General features: G+C 32.1%; 2 protein-coding genes across 2 annotated transcripts; both read right to left on the bottom strand.

The window, feature by feature from the left end:
* Positions 1–516: 516 nt before the first annotated feature.
* Positions 517–7,338, bottom strand: LOC133185784 (nacrein-like protein). The gene is made up of 8 exons (XM_061321077.1): positions 7,157–7,338; positions 6,628–6,789; positions 3,730–3,896; positions 3,336–3,428; positions 2,302–2,319; positions 1,855–2,059; positions 1,259–1,425; positions 517–895 (listed from the first exon to the last, which is right to left on the bottom strand). The coding sequence occupies exons 1-8, from the start codon at positions 7,323–7,325 to the stop codon at positions 713–715; spliced, it is 1,164 nt and encodes a 387-aa protein (XP_061177061.1). The 5' UTR covers positions 7,326–7,338; the 3' UTR covers positions 517–712.
* A 3,019-nt stretch (positions 7,339–10,357) lies between these two features.
* Positions 10,358–19,160, bottom strand: LOC133185183 (uncharacterized). Its single transcript, XM_061320273.1, has 7 exons — positions 18,389–19,160; positions 18,241–18,301; positions 17,533–17,586; positions 17,178–17,387; positions 16,271–16,617; positions 11,496–11,695; positions 10,358–11,310 (listed from the first exon to the last, which is right to left on the bottom strand). The coding sequence occupies exons 1-7, from the start codon at positions 18,960–18,962 to the stop codon at positions 10,675–10,677; spliced, it is 2,082 nt and encodes a 693-aa protein (XP_061176257.1). The 5' UTR covers positions 18,963–19,160; the 3' UTR covers positions 10,358–10,674.
* Between the last annotated feature and the right edge of the window lie 7,007 nt (positions 19,161–26,167).

Here is a 26,167-nt window from a genome sequence, read left to right as displayed (position 1 = left end):
CTGAATTACTGAAAACAGAAGGAAAGATGGCCATACATCATTTCCCATCAGTATGATCAGGAAAAACATCCCCAAATACCCTTGTAAATTGTTTTCTTGCATTGTTTCACAGCTGGCTTCGACCATAGTAACCACTGTTTTCAATGTTGTTTAAGATTTTCATTAAGACTTTAAAATTGCCGTTCCATGTTCACTGACCCTCCGGGGAATACGGCTTCAAAATTCGATGAAATTACAGATTTATAAACCTTTTTGCGATTGCAAAGATTGTATAGCTACTTTGAATAATAAATACAAAATAATAATACCACGTCATTTCTATTATTTATAGACATTAATTATACATAATTCAAAACTCGTAAGAAATGCGTGTATAAAGAAAAGCAGAGCGATATTACTGACATGAATATTCTCCAGTAATACAGAGCTGCCTTATTAGATTATACTACGTACAGGTTTGAAGTTTATAACAAATTACAAGACAACAATCACAACAAAATGTCAAGAGAAAAGTGCATTATTTACTTTACAATATAACGTAGCAGAGCCAGCGCTGAATAGCTTAACATGTCAATAATGTACACAAAACAATACTTTAGATTTTTAGCCCCAAATTCAAATGGTTTTACGCTTCTCACAAGCTCGCACTGAAGATAAGGGTCAATGATTTGATTCTGTATTTCACACACAAAATAATTGCGAGAAAATGTCTCTAATAGGCATCGTAATTGATTGGACAGAGATCTTGTCTGTTACCCAGAGATCCACACCGGAAGTTACGTTCTACTTCTACACTTGGATGGTCTATGATTCCTCTCTGTATGGGCCTACGAATTCCCATGGTTTTAAGTCTGTTGCCATGGATATCTGAGACATTACCAAGTGCTTCAAATGCCTGAAAATTAATTTAACACCCAGTGTTAAAAATAGTTTTTGATTATTGTTTGATTCTTAGGGATTAAAATTAGCATTATTATCAATTTATTCACTGATATACCAGAAGCTAGCAAATTGTCAAGCTGTTTTGTTTACTCATATTTTGTATACTAAAAGAAATGCTTATATGATACAAACACCCTAATACTTTTCTTTAGATACCATATTACACATGCTCTTTAAAATTCTTTATTGTATCGAGCTCTTCCCAAAGTTAAATGATCAGGCATGTCAAAGGAGAAAGAATAAAAACGGGGTATTGCTAGAATATGAGAGAAAAAAAGCATTTTAATGTACATCCCCTGATCACTAATACACTCACTTTTCTGGTCACTTTAATGGGACATCTCATTACGATCCACTGAACCGTTTCATAACAAGGTGGTGTAGTCAGTGAACCGTGATACGTATAGAAACTCCAGTCATACGGCAGGACATCACTTAAGGATATTTGTTCTCGAACCTCTACATAGGAATTTTCTATTCTTTCTTCAATACAGAAGATTAAAAAGCAAGAAATTAATCAGGTGGATGTAAATTGTACAGAAATACAGAAATACGAAGCATATTTTGTTTCAAACAAGAGGCTTTATTTTTGCTTAAACCCATATTTTATCTAGAGGTTTTCCTAACAACTCATCCTTATTATTGTATTCTCCTTAAATCAATACCTTTATGTCTAAAAAGAAATTTAACGCAAGAACAGGAAAACATTGAAATCCGCTAAAAGTACATATAAATTTAATTTTATCTAATTTTATCATGTAGCAAATAAATATACCAAAGCAACAAAATACAAGGAGTTATGACTAAACGTCACATTCTCAGAATTTTGTATATCCTTCATCTTAAGTTTAAACTTACTTTTTGAACACGTTATAACTAAGCTTCACTCTTTTAATTGAATCAAAGTCATACCTGCGTTTCTCTCTGGTTTGTGATTTCTTATAATAGTGTAATATTTCTCCATTAAGTAGCTCAAACGCTTGGCACTCTTTGTCCTACAGACGCTTGTATCGGAACAGGAAGCCGCTCGCCATGGAACTCGTCTTTTATATCTGTGAAATCGAGGTCCAAAGGAAAAGTAGGAATTTCTATAGAAATTCAGGTTCTGACTTGTAAACTAAAAGGATATAATAAAATATCATTTCCCATTTACCGTGGTAAAGGTTATTAAGATTTTTTTTAAACATTCAGGAAGTTCACACTTTAATTGTTTTCTAATCCATGGGTGAATTTTTAATTCTTTTTTAAGTGTAAGCCAATTAAATACAACAATGAACTATGCACGGATATAGTTCAGAAATTATAAATCATATAGCTGTTTACAAAAAAGCTTTTAAAAATGTCTTTAAAAAATCTTACCTTCGATTTCTCTTCAATCTGAACAAAGTAGAATAAAATGTTCAATCCACAGTTCATTTTTATTGTACATTTCAATGCATTTAATTATATAGAGGTATAAAAATTTATTTTAGAAAAAAATTAATTAATTGGGAAGTACATATTCAACAATATTATTTCTTCATTAGTGTCAAGAGGTCTAGCTAATTCAATTTTTTTTAGGAAGAAGGAAGTATATATTACGGTGATATTGTATTATACAGAATATAAATTATTAACAATAGACGATAATCCAATTTATTTCTACATAAAGGCAATGCAATGTTGACTTAAGTAGTATAACAGTAGACAATAAATAAAGGACATTCCGACATTTTATATCACTAGCAATTCAAGATGACCTTTTTAATGCTAAATTATTGACATCGATATGGATATGATATATAGTTTCCGAACACTTTGATACTAAATTCATCATTAAAGTCAAGGTAATGTAATGTTTTGTCACTAAGTTCTATACAGTAAGTGGAATTAATTTTTAATGTAAAATTATTGACGACTAATTTCCTAATACATATTAGTTTAATGATGATGCTTGATTTTTAATTGTTGTATTTATTATATTAAAGATTGCACACGAATTCTTACTTACTGAGCTCCATATACATGTTTAAGATTTTGATGCTTGAGTTTTTTATTGTATGAAAAAGGTGAAGATAACGAACAGTGATCGATTTAAAAAAAAATCTACAAACAGGGCATAAAACACGGACCTTCTGAAATTTTAGAGGCGGGATCAAGTACCTAGGAGGAGTAAGCTCCCCTGTTGACCGATCACAATCACCATGAGCCCTATGTATTGATCAGGTAGACGAAGCATTCGGCAGTCAAATTCAGTATAAGAACAAAGGTATTCATACATGTAACAATTGGTATGAAACATGTCAGCAAAGAATACGACCCAGTGATAGGTTATATTTGCTGTATCTATTTTATACATTAGTAGGTGACACACAAATATAGACTTATTTATTGTAAATCTTCGGACTATTTACCTCCACCATTATTGCAATGACTGCCAGTCCCCCGGGCTGTGTCTGGGCTTCCTCTATACTCTCATAGAGGTCATCGTAAAACACCATGTGGGCCTACAATCAGAAATTAATAAAAATCAATAATCTTTGAATTTATTTTGATCAGTTTGTTGCACGTGTAAGGATAGGAATGTTTTAATCTATAACTGACTGTTTGTAAAATGATTTATACAATATATACTGTAAAAGGTGGTTATATAAAAGTCACAGGGACTTCAAATTCGGTTTACAATATCCGTATAAGGAACAAAAGGAAACACTTTCTAAAGGATTCATTAAGGTTTCCATTTAAGCGATCTTCCTTATAAGCGAATTGTTTATATCTGAGATTAACTGTATTTCTAATTACATGTACCTCCATTGCATAAAACTTATTATTTAGTGAATGTTCTGATCCTCGAATCTCCCTCTGCCCCAGATGAATATGGACTTCCTGGAAGACATAGCCTTTATTTCCGCTGTACGGGACGTTCCCGAGTTTGACCTGAGTGGGATTATCAGCCATAAAGTGTGGCGAGTGTCCTAGACAAAAAAGAAAATAAACTCCACTGTTTATGACACTATAAACAGCTGATTTCCTATAAACAGCTGATTTACAGCTGTTTCCTACTACTGACACACTGCCCTGTTTCTCAGCTTTCACGTGTCAAAAAACGTTTATTTGCAATTGACAAGTTCCAATTGACAAGGGAAATTTTACATTCTATATATGGAAAAATCTAATCCTGATAACTATATATGGCTTGTAAAACGTTGCAATATTATACATAATATTTGACTCATATTCGAAACTATTGAATTACAATGATGCGCACTGAAGTGGAAAAAAAAAATTTGTTTGAATGGAACGTTTTGAGCTTTCTTTTGAACTTTGATTGCCACATAATGTCACGCCTATTTCTTCAGAAAGGAAAAAAAAACCCGGTCAAATCGTCCATTCAAATACCTGTAGAACAGGTACTCCATAAATACAATAGCCAATCAGATAGACAGCATACAAAAAAAAAACCGAATAAACACGTGTTCGATCAATACATGGTGTGATAACTTTAATAAACATGATAAATCCATAATATTATGCACATATTAGTTGCAATACGTGAGTTTAACAGAAGCGGAGAGTTTCTAACTATCTCCTAACTTCATAAAATCTTCATATCAGCGAAACTCATGTTGCTAGTTGTAGAGAGTGTGTATCTTAAAACATTTCTACGAATATCTTTCTCGTTTCTAAAGAAATGGGCGTGTCATTATGTAACAATTGACTTTCTATAAGAAAGACCCAAACGTTCCATTCAAAAGAATGTTTTTTACTACTTCATTGCCCATCATCGTATTTTCTTTTTCTTGTGATTTATATTCACGAACTGTTATTAACGTAAATTTGAATTTGTTTAATACGCCGGATCTTATGATTCATATTCGAAAAATGTCTTAAAAAGCTAACTTTAAAAAAAACTTTATTTTAGTTATTTATATTCAAAAATTGTGCATTTGTGATTAATATGCCTTAATATTGTACGAAATATTGTGAGATATATTCTAAAATGAAATAGCTTAAGATAATGAACAGTGACCGATCTAAAAAGAAATTATATTAAAACACTTAATTAGCTAAATTAAAAAAAAACAAACTATAATCAACTTATGTATAGAAACAAAGGCCTAACAACTGTTATAAGGTATGTAAGTCAAAATACAACCCAATGATATGTTGTACTTGCTAACAAGGTCATTATGACCACCATAGAATTTACAAAATGCTGACTTTAAACAAAGGTTGTTGGAATCCCTGTAACATCAACTTATTCGGTTGATCTTGAGTATCGAATCAATTTGGAGACATTAATACCCTATGCAGGTGATAGTGAAATATTACTATATAAATAAGAAATTTGACATTTCGTCAAACAGTTTAGTTGTTAGTTGGTCCTTATCATCTATAGTCAGTAAAACATCTCAATATGATACAGATGTGACAGACTCCTTGGTGTACTTTATTTCGAGTTGAGCAGGATATATCGAGTCAACATAGGAATGGAGGTACCTATTGTTAATTGAGAAAACGTCATCGATATATCTGAGTGTCGAGTTTAGCTTGTTATTTACATGCAAAGACTTGTGATTCACATTCTGAAATCCTGTGTACTACAGGTATCATGTCGCACATGCAAAAGGATGCAAAAGAAGGCAAATCAAAATGTAGATTTCTTTAATAAATTACAAAATCATAGCATATAAATAGAAAGACTGCATTTTAATCGCAAGTTTCATATTACATTTCAATTACAATTTTTAGAATATTGATAACTTTTTCAAAGGATTTTTCACATAAATCACAAGTTTGTTACATATAATTCACATTAACAGTTTCTGTATAAAAACGTTTTAGAATATAAATGTATATATTTTTTAGAATAAAAATCACAATATTTCGAATACGTATTAAAAAAAACCCCATATAAATCACAAGATTTTCTACAAGAATATCAAAGAGTTGGGTCCACTTTATGAATAAAATGGCCCTACCCATATACCAATTATTTGATCATGACTCTATGTCCAATTTCCATCAATATAAATCAGAGACTTTGAGCTTTCTTTCCTAGCAAAAAATCTTCCGAGAGCCTAAGTATTAAAAAACAGGCTATGTGAAAATAAAATGTTCTTGAATTTTGCAGAACGGGTGAACCTTTCGAAAAGAATTAATATAAAAGCCCACCCCTCGATCTAAAAAAAGAACGTTTTATAATTTTCAAGAACAGTTCTTTCAATATATAACTGCATAATCTACGCAAAATACTGAAAAAAAAAACCCAGCTAAAAACTTTTACCATTTTTGAAGATATCTTCAGGATTTTGGAATATGGACACAATTCTTGACGCCATAATACATGGTCTTTTGAGAAAATTTTTAATACATATGCAGTCACTAAGTGTCGTGGTTATATTTGATGTAATATTTTTTGTCAACTAAACACCTTTGATTTTTCTGAAATTCACAGGGCCAAAAAGGCCCTGACTAAACCTTGCTCTTATCGAATATAAATCACAATATTTACGAATTATGAATGACAAGTTTAGGAATCTATAAATCTTAATGAATATAAGGTTCTCGAATATAAATAAGATTTCGAATAAAAATCAAAAGTTTTATAAAAGATAACATAAAACATGTATAATAATGAAACTTAAATGAACACTTTTCTGTCGTTTCTCAATGAAGTATCCCTATTAAAAAAAAGCAACTCACCATTATTCCTAATTTTAGCGCTGATGCGCTCACAAAGATCTAAGAATTTAAGTCCCCTGAAAGGACTATAAGTTGTCTCCTCTGTGTTGATATTTATTGGCGACTGGGAAAGAGAAGAACAATTTCCCCAGCATGGTGTGACCCGGTCCCAAAAATTTGGACCTGCATTTGACAATTACAATTCATTTTAACAAAAATATCTGTTTTTTAATTTAAAATACAATCACGGAGAAAAGAAAAACAACTCCAAGTGATTAAGCCATTTTCAAAATGTCAGATATATTTTAATGATAACCTATTTTCAAAAAAATTGAAAATGTCTTAAAAAAAAATTTGATGATATTCCAAATGTGAATAAATGATTTGTAAAACTAATCCTTGCAACTAATCCAAGAAAACAGAAATTAGACTTGTAGAGGAATTCAAAGAGAAAATTAAGCCTTCCAATTCTCATTCAGATTTTTGAACAAAATTGAAATATGTAAGTATTTCTCTCAAGATCTTTAGCATTATTGATAAAATGCCTCACCTTGGCAGCTATCCCTGTTATAACTGAAGTGAGCTAAATCACAATTTTCCTCCCTGCAGTTCCCGGTGTGTCGGTTTCTGTACATATAGCTAGAATAAATAGATGTTCCCTGCAAAACTGTCACTGTTGTAGATAGATATAAAAGATAAAATAATGATGTCTTACACATACTAGTGAGTAAAATGTACTGAAATCGCGACTGAAGTAAAATTGATTCTTATTGTCCAAGCGAAGATTATTTATACAGTAACATCGCGGATGTCGACATTCGATGTAAATAAGTTGCACTGAATAACTAAAAAAATCAAATCACAACAGGACAACGGTACTACTACAAGATTACACTCAACAGATCTCAGACCGGAACTTATTTTAACCAGTGTCCCATAATACTACGGGAAAACCCCTTGGTCAATTATATGTTTGTCATTCTGGACGTTCATTATATATATAAATAAGTGAATACACAACATTAAATTAGTACTTATGTTCTCATCACAAGCTCTAGTACAAAGATTTTGAAGCAGTCATATGGTTGAATTAATCAGTTGGACAGAATTTTTAAACTAAAAATTGCAAATCAATTTTGGGTTTTTAGTTGAATAAACAATAAAGACTGAAAATGAACATTAAATACTTTACAGCGATATTGATTTTTTATTTAAAACTTGAGATATTATGTAAACTTTATATATATATATATATATATATATATATATATATATATATATATATATATATATATATATATATATATATATATATATATATATATATATATATATATATATATATATATATATACACTAAATTTCTATGATCTTTATGAGGGAATCAGCGTTAAAATAAAAAAATGATAATGCATGTTATAAATATACTGTATACGGGTGAAAAGTTGTTTTTGGCGTATTTTTTCTTGACATCCAATTATTATAAATATCTTTCATCTGTATTTAATAACTTTAAGCAAAAATTATCTACCTAGTTTCCTACTTGCAGATTGAGACCGTGAATAAACGAAAAAGTTGCACTCAACATTATTCTTAAGTATAATAAACGCTCTTACGGAGAAAACACTCGCATTTGTTTTCTGTAGCAAATGACTAAATAAAAATGTAAAGAAATGAAGCAAAAATCTCTTCAGTCATAATCATTGTTTATATTTAATTATGAATGGAAGATTGATATACACATGCATTGGACCATATACTGATTTCTAGGATTTTCCTTTTAGAAGTAATAGTGCTATAATAGAAATCCCCTGAATAGTTTGTAAGATTCATGAGTATACATGTTCTAAAGAAAATGATAAAATTTTCCATATTTATTTTCAAACACGAATAATGCATTTAATTAATGAATCAAAACGTTCGTGCACGAAACAGCCAGAATTTATGGAATGCATTAAGTACTTAATTAATGAACATAAACCCAGTCTGTTTGGTTCAGTTAATTTAGAAATGCACATCATTAATTACTTACAATCCGGAAATGCATAATATTTTCATTCGTGGTTGTCTTTTTTTAATAAGCATAGGTGGAACTACTTTTATTTTTACAATTCTACTTTATTAGATGTACGAACGGGATGTACGGAGATTTCATTTTACTCGAAACAGGATTATTTTGAATAATTTTTTGAATCATTGTTTATTTTAAGACTACGCATATATTGACAACCAAATAAATGGATCCCGTATTCTCTTAATATCTAATTCAGGTACTTGTGCGAATTAAGATACTTTACAGGAAAATAATTATCAGGATGATTATTAGAATATATATGTATATTCCTCAGTGCCATTTTAATTGAAGAACAGTTAATTACAACTCAAAATAGTCTCTTCTAAAATTATCACGTGGAATGGTTGTATGCAGTGTGTCAAAAATGTACATTATGGTTTGATTGATTTTGAAAAAAAATAAAAAAAATTCTAATTTTTTCTTAAAATAACCATGACTTCCTGAATATGTTGCAACTCAGTTCTGCTGAAGCTTCGACTTTAATGCTGTTAACATTTTCTTGGGAAATAAAGATAGAGGTTTTGAAGAATATCTACTGAGATTCGCCTAGTATCTTTGTTTGAAAGGATTTTTATGAAGGTTTGGAATCCAATGGAGTAAAAGTAATTCAGATTTAGTTTGGTTCATGGAAATTATGAAAATATTTCTCAAACTGACAAATGATTTCGAAGAATTTCTTCTTATCACCTGCATATGGGGTGTACATCTCTCAGTTGATTCGATACGCAAGAGCATGCTCTACGTATGAATAATTTCTAAAATGAGGTAAGTTACTGACGAACAAGTTGACGAAACAAGAATATCAACAGTCTTGTTTAAAGTAATCATTTCGTAAGCTCTATGATCGATACAATGACCTTGTCAACAAATACAATTTATCATTAAGTCACATGCTGACTGTCGTTTTTCATACTAATTGTTAAGCAATTATTTACACACTGAATTGTCGACGGATTTTCCCGTTATTTCCCGATCATGACAAAGAAAACACGGCGGGTGTGATCGGTCAGCAAGGGATGCTCACTCCTCCATGGCACCTGCTCCCACCTCTAATATTTTTGGAGATCCGTGTTTGCTCTGCTCCTGATTTGTATTGATCTTCGTTATCTCCATATTTCATATGAAAGAAACTCTGAGTATAAGGATACCAGGTGTAAAATTAAAAATAAAAATTCCTCTTTGCAGTCACAGTTTATATTATCAAGATTCATTGTCGGCCTTTACAAAATTTTCATTTCGACTTCATACTTTTATACATTTTACTGGACTTCATAGATAAGGCGGAATATCTGACGTTTACTACTGTAAACTCATCATAGTTCGTGTGGGATCAATTTTCATGGATTTTGTGGTTCATCCTTATTAACGAAGTTACGTCCCCAGAACTTTGTCAATGTATATCTTCTGTATATGCAAGTTTCGCACGAAATTACAATTCCTTCAATCATTAAAGAATTTGATTGTATTTACCCCAAAGAATTAACGTGATTCCACAGTTAATTTAGCACGTTGCCAAAGCTGTTAAAAGGTATCAATACGCAATGAAATAGCCTGTTTTAGGAAAAATATAGTTATACAACAGTTGTGAAATTAATGAGAAATGTTAAAGCTATTCTTTGTATATTTTAATAGACAAATATAATAACGGATCACCATAAAAGTTTATGTATACTTCAAAGCACACATTATATATTACATAGAAGAACAAATGGACAGTTTCCTTAAACAAATCAAAATAATTTTGTATAACAATGTAATTTGTTTAAACATCATATTTCTTCTGATAAAATGAACTAAATACAATAAAACATGGTTAATAGCTAACACGCTAATAATGAATTGAGAATATCTATCGAAGTGATCTTCATTCCTCGCAGTTTTTAAAACGTTGTGAACTGAACGGATATAACGAATAACGTTTATAACGAATCAAAATTGTTGGTCCCTGGCACTTCGCTGTAAGCTTGTATAACTGTTTACTTTAAATTTTTATTCTATGACCTCTGAACGCAAACAAATAAAAAGAAGGTAACTAAAAGTAAAACAATGATTACAAATAAAAGTTTTCGACAAACTAATGGCAAATTCCTCATGTAGTAAGTCTCCTGTTCATTCTCAGTGGATGTAGAATGTTCCCTGTTTTCAGAAACAAAGGATTCTGACTGACAACCTACACCACGTGACGACTGGCTTTGGATATTCCTCGTAGTGATAGGAAGGTTACTTCTAAGCCTTACTTGTGTATTGTCTCCTCGATCACGTCGAATGTTTTGAGCAGCAACGACATTACTCAAACTATCAGGCATGTTCAACCGATTACGAGAGGAAATACTAGTCGTATTCTCACGACTTCCTGTTTTAGGTTGTTGATACTTTTGAATTGTTTGATTCCCAGAAGTGAGACCAAACAAGGATGTCGACGGTAGATCTGCTTCATATTTTAAGTGGGTATTGTTTTGTTGTTCATCCCCTCCATTTTGCAAACATGGCTGAGATTGTGTATTTTCCGTTGCATTCCTGTTCCGATTTGTGTAGCTAATTGATGGTTCCTCAACTCTTTCTGATGACACCATACAATGTTTATATTGCAATCTTACCAAATCTCTTCTCTCGTACACCTTATCACAGATCTAGTACGGAATAAGAAATACACTTTATGAACTGTAAATAATTTTAAAAATTGGAAACTGTAATTTTTTCACATTTAACAAGGATCACTTTAAAATGTGCTGAATCCTGAAACATTTTCTTTTTTTCTATAAATGTACTTTAAACAATTAGGATAAAGTAAACAAAGACAAAAATAACTACTTACCTTATTCAGAAATTCTAGGATGGGTAACTCTGAATGAAACTCTTCATTCCATCCTTGGTTATCGATATAGTTGACGCACTCCAGAATGTGACTGTTTTCAATTCTGAGTTGTTCACATATGAAATTCTTTTTATTCTTTAATTCATCGGGATCGACATCACATTCATCCATTTTCGTCATTATCACAAATACTGGAATGTCTGAAATTGATAACATATACATACGAATTTATCAGAATATACGCACGTCGTAAGGATCACACTGTTACAGAATGACTTCAAATGTGAAAAGCTTTGTTATATATTTTAATGTTTTTAGCTGTTTTCTCCATATATTTCCTAAGAAACCAAAGTTAGATACATATGGCCTAAAAGTACTGATCTTTGGTGTGTCTTTGCATATTTAGACTTCAAACAATCAGCATACTTATATATAAAAAAGCTCCTATATTGATACTGAAATGATGAACTATTCAGCAGAGATTTACATGGAATAAAACAAAAATTGGGAATGTTTGCATGTTCAAATGATTCATTGTTTTTGATTTTTTTTTTACTTTGCAATATATTCAATATATTCTCATGAAAAACTTTGACTCTTAAGACCCAAACTTACCTCAGGGGCCATAATCTGAACAAATATAAATCTGCTTCAAATTGGAATTCTTGCAAATGAATATAACTAATCATGGAACATTTTAAAAAAAAAAAAAAGAAAAAAAGAAAAATATGTCAAATTTTGATCTCCTTTTGTGGCCCTATTCTATTCCCAACTTCCAACCCCCAATCCCATATATACTCTCATAGAAAACTTGTGGCCCAACGAAACTGCCTGGTCATTCCCGTACGAAACAGTCTTGGTGGCTTAGACACGACACAGGCACGGATTCAGCTTCCAGAAACCCATAGGAATCCTGTTCGTATGTAAAAATGTATAGAAAGCTCTGACAAGAAGTGGTCAAGGCACGAACAGGGCACGGGTATTGGCTGAAATATTTAAATTAGGTCACATGGTTTTCAACAAGAAGCCATAGGGCCTTCACGGTCACCTGAGTATAAAACAACAATCCATAAAGGATCCATAGAGTATAAATAAACTGATAGACAAAGAAAATTCTATTCTCCTGTATATTAGTTTTCCTAAAAATTATATAGAGCAATAGCCACAACTCGTGAATATTCTGTCTCTCTAATAAAGAGTCAATGACTATCTCGCCAAAATAAGGTGTCGCGAAAATTTAGTTATCTACAATACCTGAAGATGCTTCTGTATTGAAATGACTAATCATGGCTTTGTTGTTCTTGAGAAGAAGATTTTGAATTGATCTTTCCTATATATTCCTAACTAAAACTTTAATCACCTGTTGTGTCCCCTCCCTATCCCAGAGGGTCATGATTTGAACAAATTTGAATTAACAATACCCAAGGATGCTTCCATATAAATAAGACAAATCATGATTTTGCTATTCTTGAGATGAAGATTGTTCAAGATTTTTCCTATGTATTTATATGTAAATCCTTGATCGTCCATTGTGGCCCCAAACTATCCCCAGAGTCATGATTGAACAAACTTGAATCTATACTATCTGAGGATGCGTTCATGTAAATATAACCAATCATGGCTTTGCTGTTCATTAGAAAAGAATTTTTTCAAGATTTTTCCTATGTATTTCAACATAAAACTTCCATTGTCCATTGTGGCCCCACCCTACCCCTGGGGATCATGATTTGAACAAACTTGAATCTACACTATCCGAAGATATTTCCCTCCACATAAGTGTCATCCTTCTTGGTCCAGTGGTTCTGGTAAAGATTTTTCCTATGTATTTCTATGTAAAACTTTGATCGTCCATTGTGGCCCCACCCTACCTCTGGGGGTTATATATGATTTTAACAAATTTGAGTCTACACTACCTGAAGATGATTCCATATAAGCTTCACATTACCTTGATCAGTGGTTCTTGAGAAGAAGATTTTTAAAAGATGCCATTTCACTCATCTTAATTTTCTCCCCTTGGAAGAAGGCGTGGCCCTTCATTTGAACAAATTTGAATCATCTCTACGCAAGGATACTTTGTGGCTAGTTTGGTTGAAATTGGCCCAGTGGTTCTTGAGAAGAAGTCGAAAATGTGAAAACTTTACGCACGACGCACACCCGCACGACGACGGACGAAACATTTAGCAATAGGTTTCCTGACTCAGGTGACCTAAAAACAGGTGCCAATTAAAAGCCGTGCTAGTTTCCTTATATGGATTCATAAGTTCTGAAAACCCATGCCAGAAACCCAAGACATTTTTCATAAAATGCAGAAACGAATTTGGGAAACTCGCGTCAGAAAAGCCGCGCGACATACCATATATGGAGTCATTGGATCTGTGCATTCATCTATATCTAGGTCAGGAGAATCTCCCGATGTTTAAAAAAGAAAGATATGAACAAACATGCTTTGTAAAAAGCCGTAAGATATAAATAGATTGACACAAAACCGCCTCACAATCATTCAAATTTTATAAGCTAGAAACCGCCTTCCTGGGGCAAGGATTCCGTACCTACACACGGGTTTCTGTGTGAAAACACTTCATTTTCAGACTCAGATTCCGTGTCCATGTCCCGTACGGCTTTTCAAAATCAGTGCCAAAGCCATATCTAAGCCATGCCTATTCCTCTTCAAAATTTCGTACGGGTTGAGTTGAATCTGTACTATCTGAAGATGCTAAATTACAATAATAGTTATAATGGCCCCGTTCTTCAGAAATTTATATGAAGACGTTCCCAAAATATACTTGTTTGGAACCCATCTTATTCTGCGGAGGGGTGGGGGTGAACAATTCAGAATCTGCATTGTCAAAGATTACAGAATCAATATGTACTGGTCCCAGTCGACAAAGCAGGTAACAAAATTGTCTTTGTTTGTAAGGCTCATTAATTCAATTGTATTTTAGAGGAACTTGTATATTAATTCTGCAAGTGGTAATTCAACTTACAGCTCCCCTTTTAAGGAGGAAATGCTTCAAAATTATATGTCAGTTTTCAATATTTTTAATATTCCCAACAATCAAATTGAATTTGAATTATCATACCTCATCCTAACAACGCCAGGGGTCTCCTGTGTCAACATGTTGCCGTTGGACCCACGACAAATTTAATTCGATATCTTGCGGGCTTACTGAAGAGACTTTTCGGGAAAAATACAAATCTTGATTGGTCTTCTTATCTCTCAACCAATCACATTACGCCTTTCGGTGATAAACAACGCGTAACACGTGCATTACAAGTGTCAACTGACTCCTTTCTCTTTATACCCCGGTACATCTATTTCAATTTGATTGGTGCTTCTCAATGAGAGAAGCAAACTCAAAGATATCGAATGAATTCGTCAGGGGTCCAACGGCAACGAGTTGACACAGGATCCCTGACGTTGTGAGGATGACCATACCTATACTGGAATTTTAAACTACATAAAAATCTTGACAAAGATACATAGCGGGTTCCAGAAAATGTTCTTCCAAGCCTCTTTTCTTACTCCTCACTAAAATATTATCAGCAGTAAGGGAGAAACTTCAGAAGTACTGTACAACAATATATTGGAAAAGTAGTGTAAATCAGATGTTGATACTTAAAAACTCCGAGGACTTTTAGAATGTTTGAAATCACAGAATTTTACGAAAATCAATAACATCAACCCGTACAACTTTTCAACACTTTATCTAGCCAATCACCAGGATAAATTAAAGTCCAGGCTTTTTGACATCATAGACTGCTGCTTTTTCAATAGAACTGGAACTCGTAAATATACTTACCTTTTCATAGGTCATTTGCAAAATTATTTTGTTAAAAAATATTCTGATTGTACACCACACAGTACTCTGTTGATACTAAAAAGGTGCTTGAGTTTCTGATTGACGATATCTATGCAGTTTTTGGAGATCAAGTTTTCCAACAATATGTCGCAAATCTCATCTTATCAATTAACAATATTCATTTTCATTCCTACGTTGATTGAAATATCCCTTTGAACTCGAAATAAAAAGTACCATAAAGTCTGCCTCATCTGTTTCATATTTGAATACTTTACTAGAAAAGACAACCTAACAAAACTTTATGATAAACGTTACGACTTCGACTTTTCTATTCCCAACTTCCCTTATTTATGTAGCAATATGCCATTATCACCTGCATATGAAGTTTATGTTTCCCAGTTGATTTGATACGTAAAAGCATGCTCTATGAATGAACAATTTTAAAACGAGGCAAGCTGTTAACAAATAAGTTGATGAAACAAGAATATCAACAATGTCTTTAAATTTTAAACATTTCGCAAATTCTATGGTCGATACATATACAATGACCTTGTCAGGAAATACAATATCATTAAGTTGAATGTTGACTGACGTCTTTCATACAAATTGTTAGGATTTATTTTCACACTGAATTTTCTATGGATTTTCCCATTTGCCCGATCATGACGAGGAGCATACGGCAGGTGTGACCGGTCGACAGGGGATGCTTACTCCTTCATGGCACCTTATCCCCCCTCTGATGCTTTTAGAGGTCCGTGTTTGCTCTGCTCCCGATTTGTATTTTTTCAATGGACTTTTGAGCTTGATTAATTTTCAATATCTCCATATTTGATCCAATGCAACATATTGCCATGTTCAGCATTGCAAATAAAGACAGAAAAAATACCAGAAAGCTCAATTAAGCTTACAGCTTAAGTTGGTTAGAACCTTAAAAGCCAGAACTAATGTTTGTGTGATTGCCACCCGGTAACTCACCTCGTCCTTTAATACACCGCTGATGATTAATGCATGCTATAACTTTGTCTGGGAGAGGATCACCAGATTTGGGGGCCCATACCATCAGGATAACGTCAATCAATAGTCCTTGTTCACTGTGTGTAATAACAGGTTCATGGTCTTCTATTCTTCTCTTTGCATAGTCCCAGAGATCAGTGTTCTCTGGATATTTCCCATCAACAAGGTTTCCTACTATTTCATCTGCAAGCCACTCTTCTGATTTATCATTGGATGGTGAAAAGACATAATCGAGGCCAATCATATCGACAAACGTAGGTAAGTATGACTCCCGGAGTTTACCTTTGGCATACTTTTTACAACATATCCTATAAAACAAATTTTTATATGTATTAAGCATTCTTCACACTCATGCGTCACCTAAAGGAATAGCTGAGTAAAGAATAATCGATGATTTAAAGCATCTAATAATGATGATAAACATCAAAGTTTTAACCTTTCTGTGAACATTGTGAAATGAAATTAAAAAACTAAAAATCGTCACAAAATATCATGCAATAGAACACATTACTTATCATCTATAAGGGTCTGTAAATTATAGACATTAAGCAAATACACAATCATAAATGTAAGTCTGTAATATACACATATAGGTCTATATTTAAGATTAATTGCTCAATATCAAAAATGATTAATAAGGTATAGTATACTTTAAAGAATATATTTCATATTGTGTAACAATCGTGTACTTCTTGCTATAAACAAGAAGGGTGACATTAATCTACAAAAAAAAAACATACATAATTGTTTCAAGATAAGTAAACACGCTCGCATAAAAACATATTTCCAATTTTTTTTTTATATTTCGATCATTTCATTATAAGCTTTTGCACTAAATTATGCATTCAGTATCTGACATATTTATTACACATTATTCTCCACGGTGACGTTTCTTCCTTGTCCAGATTTGGCGTATGGACAATAATTCCCTGTGATTGCTGTAATGGATGAGTTGATGAAGGAAGATTTCCCAACTCCAGCAGGTCCAACTAACAAAACAGACTTAGGTTTCTTGAGATTCTTTTTAGAACATGTTTGACTTAACTTCCAGCGTGCACCCCTCCGTCTCTCGTCATAACTGAAGTACAATGTACAATTTAGTTATATTTACAAAATACTCCATTATGATTCATAAATCATTCCTGGTCAAATTATTTAGATAAGGCTGAGAATTTGCTTTTTAAATAGGCGACTCAATGAGAATTATATGACAGTGGACTTACGTAGGGAAAGATGTAGCTATATTTCCATCGGGAGTCGTATCTGATCTTCGCAATCTAACAGAAAAATCATATTATTTATTTCATCAATGCATTAGTTCTAAGCAAATATACATTATTTTAAATCAAAATTTGTTTGTTGTTAAAATTAAAATTCACTTTTGACAAGATGTCACAACAATCCGTTAAAATGTACAAATCTTCATCCGACAAGTACATTACGTCGAACCAATGGCAATTTCAGTAAATATGGTGTCATAATATAAAGTTAGTTTCTTCTAATACCATCCTTAAACAGGTTCAAACTTCAAAGAAAATATGATCATGATGATTACTTTGTATCTTTTTTTATTTTATTGGGAAATACTGTGTCTAATTCCCTGCATGTTTGATGACAACAACAACAACAACAAATTTGCATAAAGTATCTTACTTGGATTTAATGTACTTTTCACAAATCCAGAGATTTTTATCGCTTCCTGAATTACGTTAAAATCTATGGAATGTTCCATGCTCATTTAAATTTATTAAAAATTTTCTTTTTTGGTCAAAATTGCTACTTATACCCTTTAAATCAAAATAAATTTTGAAAATTGAAATGATGATTTAGATACTGAAGAAGCATATGTGTATTTGCTTTACCACAAGGGCTAAATTTCTGTGCTTCTAAATTACCTCATCCCTCAAAAAAATAGTGTAAAAAAGATAAACCTTTTTGGTGCTGGTCTCCCTGCTGCTGACCCCATAGCTGTCCGTTTTCTAGGAATTATTTCTTTAAAACAAAATGAAATTTCATTAATCTCTTTGATCTTATGAAAGAAACCTGGAAATAGAATCGATGAAGCAGCATTTTTTTTACCTGCCAAGTGATCCTGCCTGAAATGTTCAACTGTTTTATCCACTGTATTCTTTAATCTGTCATCAAATATCAAATGTCTCTCCAGAATTTCCAGTAGAATTTCTGCGTAATTCAAATCACCTCCAACTTGTCGTGTCATTCGTTCACAAATCCCAATCATATAAGTTCTGATTTCCTCGAATTTTTCTCCTGTTAACTGATCCAACCATTGAACATGATAACTGTTGTTCCGGATAAATCGAACTCTTTCGATATTGTCTCCCACTCTTATAAAGCCTGCCCTCGGTTCTCTTCCCCAGCCGTTAGTTGGCTCGGGAATGTCTGTAAAATTCTGAAGTAAACAATATAGAAGCGTTATATCTAAGGAGCAGTAATCATTATCGTTAGCTGCCTTTTGTATCAATTCAAATTGCTGACGAACATTATCTTTTTGTTTTTTACTTCCTCTATTCACAGTTTCGAAAATATGCCTTGGAGGAATTTTCGTCTTCAGTAAATCACGCAGTGTTAGTGTCAGAACTTGACTGATTGCGATGATGATCTTGCAGTATCTTATTAATTTATCATCCTCCATTGTCCTTCATACGAGTGTTGAGACCTAAGGCATTTGTAATATTTGCTTGAAATGGAAATTACTTAATTTAATGTAACTCAAACTGACAAAGCATGTCAAATGGCCAGATTATTTATACGATCTATTCTGCATCAGATTTTTTCTTGGTCCACCAACAATGAAATTTTGTTGCATTTTCGGACGCTGCCAACATCACAATATAGAACTTTCACATTTTCTCAAACAATGTTTTCCATTCTGGAATGAAATGGAATTCGTTACAACATGATTACAGATTATGAGATATGGCAACTTTACAGAAAATCTGTCGGTCAACATCTGTGTTATTGCCCTAGTAGTACCTTTCATGATCAAGTGCAGAAGGTAAAACTAATATTTTATAAGACTTAATGCATATTTACCTCAAATCAAGTCGTCATATAATCATATTACAAAATCATAAGCTCTAATAATCGATTCACGAGGGTTTTATATCTGCAATAACACTGCATTGTTTACCACTGACAACCTCCTACTTTCTCTTTTGACAAATGCGTGGATTCCGATCCCGATCGATATATTTCATGCCTTCACCACTATTGTTATTCATGACTGAAAAACTAGCTTCTCTCTTCGATTTCTGAAGATTTACTGAATGAATAAAAAAAATCGAAATGGAATCCTTTAAGTGGCGTATAAAGCAATCAAAATAATGCTTTACATAGCTTAGAAATTCTTGCATTTAAATGAATTTATATCATATAAAAAGAACAATTAATTTACTTCAAAACTGACAGGAATTTTGAATCTAATCATAATTTTAATTGACATACCTAGCTAAATTCTTTCTCAGTACAATGCTGCACTGCTATTACCTAAACGATGACATTTTGTGTTCTAAACTGTAACTAATTTTTAAATGTCTTTATATACAAAGTACGGGATTCTCGATGAAGCTTGATACACAAGGATCGATAAAATTTATAAACAAATTCAAGAAAAATAGCTTTTTACCTCTCGAAATTCATGACCTGGTAAACATGTTTATTTTTAGAACTTCTCTCCCCTCTACAGTATACACTCTTTTACGGGTCAATGGTTTTTATTTTAAATATTAGAATTTTACATAAAAGAACTAAGGAAAACATTAGATGAAGAAGTTATCCATAAACACTTAGCTTCTTGATTGTTGGTAAACTGAGAATCATTTCAATATGCATCATTTGCGAAGGAAATATCGAAGAAAATATCATGAGGAATTTCCTTATATATTAAAACTGATGAAATAAGATGCTACAAAACCGAGGTGCACATATAAAATTTATGCTTCAAATTCTGTATCATGACATCTGCAAAATTCATTATAAAAATAAACTGAAATTAGCAAGAGAAAAAGCGCAGCTGAAGAAATCAAATATCGGTTACCAAAGTAATTAGTCTATATTTTTTGTAGGATTTGAGAACTATAGAAAATTACATCTGCATATCTTGAAAGCTGATACTTTTCACCAGGGTACGTGTACATTTCAAGGAAGATTAAAGTAGTGTTATCAGATTTCTGTTTTGTTCATCAGTTGAAATTCATCAGAAAACTTTCAAGGAACAATACAGTAAAAAAATATAAACGAACAAAAGACTGTAAATCGTCTTATACAATTTAGATGTAATATTTTACTTTTGTCTAAATTAAAGTAATACATATAAAAAAAAAATTGTAAAAAAAATTCTTCTTACCAGATTTAGGCATTAAAAAAAATAGACATAAACAATTTGCACACCGTTGCCAAAATCATGAAAACGGGAAGCGTGAATTTTTAACATCAGATACCTTACTCATGAGCAAGTTGAAAGGTGTTTGCTTAGGATACATTAAAGAGACAGAAACAAGTACAGACACCGAGCGAAATAATGTAGAGGAGGGGGGTGTACAAGATGAAGACATTCGGTTAAAATTGAGGGTAACAGAGCATGTTCTTGCTTATCGAATCAGTAGAAAGACATTAGCACCATATGCCGAGGATCTTGGAATATTGCTACAGAAATAAGATTTGACGATGGAAAAGTTGATGTCATCCCGTTTGTCATACATTTTAGTTCACAGTTGGCCATTATCGTTTATAGTCAATGAAACATCTAAATATGAAACAGATGTGACAGACTCTGTAGTGTCCACGTTATAGTTACACTATAGATATTAATTGGTTAGCGGTAAATACACTCACAGTTTTTTCATTCACGAGGGGCGGAATAAAAACTGTGAGTGTATTTAACGCTAACCAATTAATATCTTTTGTGTAAGTTACTCGTACCAGAAGACCAATGAGAGAAAAACAAGTTGATAATTAGCACCGCCTACTACGAGGTGTCAAGCCACGGTCCGGAGTCTGTATAAATAGCTGTCTCCATCTGCAAGGATCATACTTACCTGCGTCCCTGCTACTGCAAATTGTTGATAAAAAAAATTCGGAATTGGTACGTGTGAAGATATTGTACCTTTGGAATGTTAAAGACGCAGAAAACATGATTTTTGTCAGGTACAGATACACGGGTAGCGATTGTAGGCTTTTATATTCAAGCCGTGATCTCTGGAAGAAAATTTATCTTTCTAGATCTTTTTTTTTTTTTTTTTTTTTAAAAAAAAGGGGGGGGGGATGGGTATGGGAAACATCGCCATTGAACTTTTTCTATATGGCGTACAGAAAAAATGAAATGATTTGTGATATGTTAATGAAAGTTTGAAATGGTATTGGTACATCAAAGCAAATGGTATTGGAAGTAAAAAAAAAACGCGGGGACTTCTGATGTGAAATTGCTATTTGTATTTAGAGACGGGAAAGAGAATGACGAGAACTCGAGATAGGACGTATCATTTACTGATTAAGGATACGCGGAGAAAACATACAGAAACATTAATGAAGCGAACACGACAAGATAATGTTAGTATTTTTTAAATTAGAAATGTTGACTTAATTCATTCCTCAGCCAGGTCTGGAAATTGACATCATTCATTCATCAGTCTAGGTCTTGTCACAGAATGGCTTGATGCCAAAAGGTGGGCGTGACTTGAAAAAACTGTGATACTTCTTGCAAATACACCACAGCAACATCAAAGCAAAGTCTAAATTTACCGCCAGTCCTATCGTACAATTGGATATATCGAGTCGACATATGATCCTGAATGAAAGTGACTATTGTTAATTGATAAAATGTCATAAATTTATCTAAATGTTAAATTGAAGGCCAAAGCAATAAAGTTTTCTCGTTCTAATGAAGAGTATAAATTAAACAAATATCTACATTGTAATCTGATCTTCATATCATGAAACTAGTGTTGTCAACGAATACCCGGTTAACCGATTAATCGGTTAGTAAAACTGCTATTCGATTACTTGGATAAAAATGCATTTCACTTAGTAAATACGTAGAAAATAAATGTAACATTGTTTATAAATGTATACTAACACATTTCCCTAATTTTATTTACCGTTAGACTTGATATAGTGCTTCACAAATAGGTTCGATTTGTTTTGATTAGTTTAATTGATAGCTTTGATTGCCAGTGGATATACAAGTTTTGAAGACATGAGTTATGATTACCTCATTTACACCTGTGCTATAGTCAGAAGAACATAATTTAACAAGTTGTCGCCGCAGACATACAAAGCTTGGAAGTATTTTAAAAGAACAGCTGACTCGAAATCTGTAAAATGTAAATTATGTGAATTGGATACAAGTGGGACTATAAATAAGTTACATCACCTAAGATTAAAACATAATTCGGAAACCAGCGATTAACTTGACACTCCACAAATCAACCGGTAATTACGGGGTATGTTAATTCTCCTTGATCGCGACATATCGGGGACTGAAAAGGAAAGTGTAACCATGTAGAAATGGTAACTGACGACTATATATATCTATTTGTTTTCTTATGTCGATAAAATTCTTTTGTCGATACGATATATCCTGGTGAGCTTGAGATAAAAGATACCACAGAGTCTGACACATCTGTTTCATATTTGGATATTTTACTTAAAAAAGGCGTTAATGGTAATCTAACAACCAAGCTTTATGATAAACGTGATGACTTTAACTTTTCAATCGTCAACTTCCCTTACTTATGCAGGAATATACCTTCATCACCTGCACACGGGGTTTATATCTCTCAGTTGAGAGCATGCTCTACGTATGTAAAATTTTTAAAACGAGGTAAATTATTGACAAATAAGTTGATGAAACAAGAATATCAGCAGTCTCGTTTAAAGTCATCATTTCGTAAGTTCTATGAACGATACAATGACCCTTTTAGTAAATACAATTTATCATTGAGTCAAATGCTGACTGACGTTTTTCATACTAATTGTTAGACCATTATTTTACATACTGAATTGTCGACGGATTTTTCCGTTATTTCCCGATGATGACAAGGATCACACGGCGACTGTAACCGGTCGGCAGGGGATGCTCACTCCTCCATGGCACCTGATCCCATCTCTGATGTTTTGGAGGTCCGTGTTTGCTCTGCTCCTATTTTTTATTGTTTAATGGACTTTTGAGCTTGAATACTGTTCGTTATCTCCATATATTTCATTTCTTGAACCAAAAAAAAAAAAAAAAAAAAAAAAAAAATTCCGTTTCAAGTGACATCTAAAAATCAAAATTCTTCGGAGATATTGTGTGTGTGTGTGTTTGAAGCTGCGAATTTTGACCTATGCTCGGCACTCAGGGTCATTGAGCAGTTAAGGATCTTTTTCGTGCTAGCACCTACTGCGACACCGGGCTCGGTTTATACGGTCTTATCCGAAGGACCGGTCTCCACGTCCAACAGTGGGATTCGAACCAGCGACGTAAGGATTAACTCCTTACTCCGCGACTCTAGAGGACGCTCTACCACTGCACCACGCGGGCGACTGTGTGTGTTTGATTTTATTATTGTAAATGAAGTTCATATACAGTACTTTTGTGTTTTATTTCTACCGATAAGTAACGAATGAGATAAATACTAGATATGGAAACTATGAGGAAAATCATCCAAGTTACCGGTTGCTACATCTGAAAAGAAAATGAGTAACCGGTTACTAAAAATCGTCCAATTTGACAACACTACATGAAACATTTCAGAAAACAAATATCTTTTCTTTTTTTTTTTGGGGGGGGGGGGGGAGGGAACAAAATCAAGTAAACGGTCTTTTGTAATTGAACTCATTGGTTCTGATTATAAATCAATGAGAGCTAACAAAGTGTTCTTGGATAACACAGATGTACTGAATCAAGTATTAAAAACGTTAACTATGAGTTAGAAATACTACTGCGAAAACTTAATCCATGTGACAATCCAGTCGATCAAGCATATTCTGAAGGAAGATCGACTTCTGAAATCTAATATAGATTTTTTTTTATTATTTTCTTTTTTGTAGTAATTTCACAATATACATAAAAGCTGTATGGTCTGCGAGTGTAATGTATTTTTTGCCTATGGGTGAATTAAAAAATAATGACCACCAAATTGGGATTTTTGATTTTTATCTTACATTATTTTTTAAATTCTGGTTTGAAAAGTTTTAATATAAAAGAAATATGAAACAATAAAATTCCCTCAAAATCACTTTTATATATATATATATATATATATATATATATATATATATATATATATATATATATATATATATATATATATATATATATAAATATATATATATATATATATATATATATATATATATATATATATATATATATATATATATATATATATATATATATATATATATTGTATTTTAAAATATGTGTTAAGTGATGAAAGCTATTCTCTGATATGACTTTAAAAAGTCTGAAATTCGTTGATAGACATAATGTATTGAAAATCAAATAGTATTAAACATTTTTTAAATTTATTTTTTAGTAAAGATAGATGAATATCATTGATAATTATAAACTAATTTTATTATTCTCCTGACTGCAGTAGAATTAAAAATTAAAACCATAGAGGTGTTGGTAACATCAAATGGTAACGAAATTGTACAATATTTATAGTCCAATACTTCATTATTAAAACACATGAAAATATTTAAACTTGTCTTTATATCTTGAATTATTCCATATTCATGTCAAAAATTTAGCTAAAATATATATTTTGATGATGAAATATATTTTATAGTATATTTTCCTTCAAACACTAAGCATCTGAGGTCAACCAGAAACATTCTATTCATCAATTTTGTCTTTATATTTATTCATATTTGATCAGCAATAATTCCAACACATTTGTTGCATTCCTGACCAAGAGCATGAGAGTTTTTAAAGTAGAATTGTGAAGCGAAAATTACATCAGAACTTGTTCTGTTGTTTCAGTGAAGTTGAGGTGGAATTATTTGAAATTTATAACAATTTTTCAGTGTGTTTATTTTTTTTCATATCCATAAAAAAAATCAAAGAAAAGATAGAAACACATCTGAAATGATAAAATTGAAAAAGAAAAGGATTTTAATAATTAAACTGTCAATAATTTAGTACTAAATTATTCAAACAGATCAATTTGTTTGTCAATAACTTGCTTCGTTTTAGAAATTGTTCAGACGTAGAGCATGCTCTTGCGTATAATAGATCAAATAGATCATTGTTAATTAAAGAAGATAATACTTTGAATATCATCAGGAAAGTCTTTATTTCCAACATAAACCAGTATTATTTATTTCACAGATCTTCAAAAAATATTGAATTTCCACTTCGGACATTTCAGCATCATTTTTGGGCATAGCTGTTTTGGGAATTGTGATATCAATGAGATATTTGGCAGGTATTTAGACACTATCAAAATACATATGCTGAAACATAGACATTTATTCCCATTACCTGAATTTTTAGTGCAAGTTGATAAATGTGTTTGGTAATTTTTATTTGGAATTCACCCCTATGGAAATTAGTTTATCATATGTTCAAATGAAAAAAAAAAAAAAAAAAAAAAAAAAAAAAAAAACATCCTTTCCACTTTTCCTATGTTTTGTGTTTAAGTTGTAATTAAAGAAAAAATTCTTTGATTTACAAACAAAAACTCATGAATGTTCAAAGATTGTTCGACAATGATCGCATGACCTTTAGGTAAAACACGTGCGTTTGTTTACGGGTACCATTTCATAGTTTATCCACCTTTTTACCTCATACCTTGTTAAAAAAATTGTTTATTCAATAAGGTAGATTGTTTGGCCGCTATAAGGTATACAGAT

This window comes from Saccostrea echinata, unplaced genomic scaffold (assembly GCF_033153115.1).
Source record: "Saccostrea echinata isolate AGI-Se365-2 ecotype Australia unplaced genomic scaffold, CSIRO_AGI_Sech_v1 ptg000012l, whole genome shotgun sequence".
In the NCBI taxonomy this organism is placed as follows: Eukaryota; Metazoa; Mollusca; class Bivalvia; order Ostreida; family Ostreidae; genus Saccostrea; species Saccostrea echinata.
This window is presented reverse-complemented; position numbering and strand designations above follow the sequence as displayed.